Consider the following 4,076-nt stretch of genomic DNA (forward strand, 5'->3'; position numbering starts at 1 on the left):
CTAGCTCTCTGGTCAGAAATGCAAATCCTCAGGAACGTGGCAGCAGGAAAACAACAGAAAAATGTCCCTTGTGAAACACATACCTTGGGTCAAACCCTTCTCCCTGAACGCTTTATAATACTTACCAGAACAGCATGATACTTGCAAAACAAAGATAGGAAGATCATAGGAAATCTTGGTCACAACAACCCTTTTTTCTAATTGAGTCTCATGGAAGAACGATAATAGAGAACTTTTGTCCTTGAACATCCACTTTTCACCTTGCATCAAACCTTCATATGACCGTAATTCAAGAGGAGGAGGGCAGTTTTCAATAAAAAGACAAAGGGATACCAGCACGGTTATCAGTCAGCAAAGGCCATGAGGTGCTCCACAGCGCCTGCGAGTCTGTCACCAACACAGCCTGGCTGCCTTGAACTCCTTCACCCAAATCGGGTGGAAATGCTACACATGAGAAATACAACCCCCTTGCTGTCTGCAAATCTCACAACTCCGGGCACCTCGTGTGGCACAGAACAGTAATTTAATTCTAGAGCAGAGCTCCCATTCAGAGCACCAGACCTCAGCTGCCTACAGTAACTGCTCACGGATGCTGCCTTATCTGTATTCTGAACCCCGTCAGGAAGAGCCGGGGGCTCCAGCAAGGTCGTGGTGACAAACGCAAATGTGCCTTTGCCATCCTTAAGGACCCGCTAAGTACCCAACGCCCATCAGCCGTGGGAACTGAGCCCGGCTTCAAAGAGCAGCTTCTCAAGGGGGCGGATGAAAAGGTGCAGAGAAGGGAATGAAGGCAGGACCACTGACCGTGTCGAGGAGAGCGGAGGGCTCCGGCTGCGAGTCCTTGGGCGCGGGGCCGGGCGGCGGCGGAGGGAAGTTGGGGCTGAAAACCATGAGGTCGCTCTTGGCCGCGCCGTCCGCCACGCACAGGCTGCGGCTGTGGCGCTGCGAGTACGACCAGCTGCCCACTTCGCTGGCGCACACGAGCGTCGTGGGCCCGGGCCCCGAGAGCACGGCCGCCCGCGGCGCCCAGCGCGACGCCCCGTACAGCACCACGGCCAGCAGGAACAGGCTCGACACCGCGCAGATGGCCACCACCAGCCACACGTTGGTCGCCGCGCTCGCCGCGCCGGGGCCGAGCTCCACGCCCACCGCCGACCGCGACACCGACGACGACGACGACGACGACGACGACGACGACGAGGATCCCGCGGCCAGCGCCGCCTCGGCGGCCTCGAGCAGCGACACGCTGAGCGTGGCCGTGGCCGAGCGCGCCGGCTCGCCGTGGTCGCGCACGACGATCAGCAGCCTCTGGCGAGGCCCGTCCGCCTCGTCCAGCGCCCGCGCCGTGCTCACCTCGCCGCTGTAGAGCCCCACGCGGAACGGGCCCTTGCCCCGCGGCTCCCACAGCTCGTAGCGCAGCCACGCGTTGTAGCCCGAGTCGGCGTCCACGGCGCGGATCTTCGCCACCACCTGCCCCGCCGGCGCCCCCCACGCCGCCCACGCCCACAGCGTGCCCGACTCCGAGCCCCAGCCCGCCCCCGCCGCCGCCTCGGCCGCCGCGGCGCCCGCCTCCGCTGCCGAGCCCGCGGGCGGCAGCAGCGCCGGCGCGTTGTCGTTCTCGTCCAGCACGAAGAGCTGCACCGTGGCGTTGCCGCACAGCGGCGGCTCCCCCGCGTCCACCGCGCGCACCTCGAACTGCAGCACCTGCAGCTCCTCGTAGTCCAGGGGCTGCAGCGCCCACAGGCGCCCGCTCTCCGCGTCCACCGACACGTAGCTCGACGCCGACCGCCACCCGCCGCCCGCGCCGACCCCCGACGACGACGACGACGATGACACCGCGGCCCCGCCGCCGCCCACGCCGCCCTCCCACACCGAGTAGCTGACGCGCCCGTTGCCCGCCTCGTCCGGGTCCCGCGCCCACAGCCGCGCCAGCTCCGCGCCCGCCGCGTTGTTCTCCCGCGCCAGCACCGTGTACACGGCCTGCGCGAACGCGGGCGCGTTGTCGTTCACGTCCGACACCGGCACCCGCAGCCCGCGGCTGGCGCGCAGCGCCGGCGCCCCGCCGTCCTCCGCACGCACCTCCACCTCGTACTCCGACACCCGCTCCCGGTCCAGCGCCTCGCGCAGCACCAGCGAGTACGAGCCCGCGAACGTCGCCTCCAGACCGAACGGCGACGCCGGCCACACCCAGCACCGCACGCGCCCGTTCTCCCCCGAGTCCCGGTCCGACACGCTCAGCAGGGCCACCACCGTCCCCACCGACGCGTCCTCCGGCACCGGCACCGACAGCGACGTCACCCACACCTCCGGCGCGTTGTCGTTCACGTCCACCACCTCCAGCACCACCTTGCAGTGACCCGACAGCGGGGGTGTACCTTTATCTGTTGCATCCACTTGCAGGCGATAGAGACTAACCTCCTCGAAGTCTAAGTCACCCGTAAGACGGATCTCTCCGCTTTTTTTGTCAATTCGGAAAACGTCTCTTGCATTCTGCGGGGACAGGGTCTGGAGCGAATAGGAGATATTACTGTTCGCCCCCTCATCCAGATCCGTGGCATTTAGTCTGATCACCAAAGTGCCGCGTTCTGCGTTTTCCGGCAGCCGCACTTTATACACCGACTGATTGAACTGGGGCATGTTGTCGTTCACATCCAGCACCGAGATCACCAGCTCCATTGTCCCCGTCAGAGACGGCCGGCCCCCGTCAGTCGCTGTCAGCACCAATCGGTGAACGGGAATCGTCTCGCGGTCCAGAGATTTCCTGAGCACCAGGAATAAGGACTCACCGTCCATCTCAGTTTTTTGCATGTCCAGAGAGAAATGCTCGCTGGGGCTGAGTGTGTAGGAGAGCTGCGCGTTCGCTCCGATATCCGCATCCGACGCGCCCTCCAGCGGGAAACGAGACCCCGGTAGAGTGGTGAATTCAGTGATGTTGAGGTTTTTTCGGGCGGCGGGGAAGATGGGGGCATTGTCGTTGATGTCGGTGACCTCCAGCTCCACATGGAAGACGCGCAGCGGCCGCTCCAGCAGCACCTCCAGGCGCAGCGCGCACGGCGCGCTCTTGCCGCACAGCTCCTCCCGGTCGAGCCGCGAGCTCACCAGCAGCGCGCCGCTCGCCCCGCTCACCTCCACGCTCGCCCGCCGGCCCGCCGCCACCAGCCGCAGCCGCCGCGCCTCCGCCTCGCCCGCCTCCAGGCCCAGGTCCTGCGCCAGACGGCCCACCACCGTGCCGGCCTTGGCTTCCTCCGGCACCGAGTAGCGCACCTGCCCGCCCGCCAGCGCCCAGGCCGCCTGCAGCACCAGCACCCGCATCACCGCACACCAGCGCTCGCCCATCGCCGCCGCCGCTCTGGCCGCCGCTCTGGCCGCCGGCCCCGGCCCGGGCCCCGCACGGCTCCCCGCCGCCGCCCGGACGCACCGGCTCTGCTGCCCGGCCCGCGCCGCCCCCCCGCGCTCACAGCCGGGCTCTCCGCCGCACCGGGGCGGAGCCGCCCACACGCCGTTCCTGAGCCTGCAGCGACACCGTGCGCTGCTCCGCCGCCTCACACGCTCCGCCGCAGCGCCTCTGCCTCCGCTCCGTTAAGGCAATCCCCTCTGCTGTTTTTCCTACTTTGGTCGAATTTCTTTCTTTCTTTGTCTCTTTTACCTTTCCTCCTTCTTATTTCTTTCTTGCCTTCTCGTCCTTTCTTAGTCTACTCTAGTTTCTTAGTTGTCTCTTCTCGTTGTTTTCTGTTTTACTTCCCGTTTCTTCTGTTTGTTCTCATTTTCCTCCTTGCCTTGTTATGTCCTGTCGTTTACACCTCATTCCCTTCTTTTTCGATCCTTCTCTCTTCCCTTCCCTGCCTGGTAGATCGTTCGTTGCTTCCGGCGCCGCGGTGGACATCATCAATCAGGAGGGATCAGCACTAATTACGGACATCAGCGCCGGACGCGGTGTTCTCCGCAAGCCGGACATTTTTAGGGACCAGCTGCGTTCCACATCTAGAGGTAATTTTGATGCCTGTTGGTCATCTCGTCTGCTTCTCTCCGTCCTTTCTTCTTTGCTAATTTACAGATATATATTCCTTCTTGGTTTT

General features: G+C 64.1%; 1 protein-coding gene across 1 annotated transcript; it reads right to left on the reverse strand.

Annotated features, from left to right (window-relative positions):
- Nucleotides 1-735: 735 nt before the first annotated feature.
- LOC137483342 (protocadherin alpha-6-like) lies at nt 736-3,336 on the reverse strand. The gene has a single exon (XM_068206332.1). The coding sequence runs from the start codon at nt 3,334-3,336 to the stop codon at nt 751-753; it is 2,586 nt and encodes an 861-aa protein (XP_068062433.1). The 3' UTR covers nt 736-750.
- Between the last annotated feature and the right edge of the window lie 740 nt (nt 3,337-4,076).

The sequence above is a fragment of the Anomalospiza imberbis genome, chromosome 15, assembly GCF_031753505.1.
Source record: "Anomalospiza imberbis isolate Cuckoo-Finch-1a 21T00152 chromosome 15, ASM3175350v1, whole genome shotgun sequence".
Taxonomy (NCBI): domain Eukaryota; kingdom Metazoa; phylum Chordata; class Aves; order Passeriformes; family Viduidae; genus Anomalospiza; species Anomalospiza imberbis.

Bases quoted from the DNA above. Each gene is read 5' to 3' on its own strand.
- LOC137483342 (XM_068206332.1), bottom strand. From the start codon at position 3,336: ATGGGCGAGCGCTGGTGTGCGGTGATGCGGGTGCTGGTGCTGCAGGCG.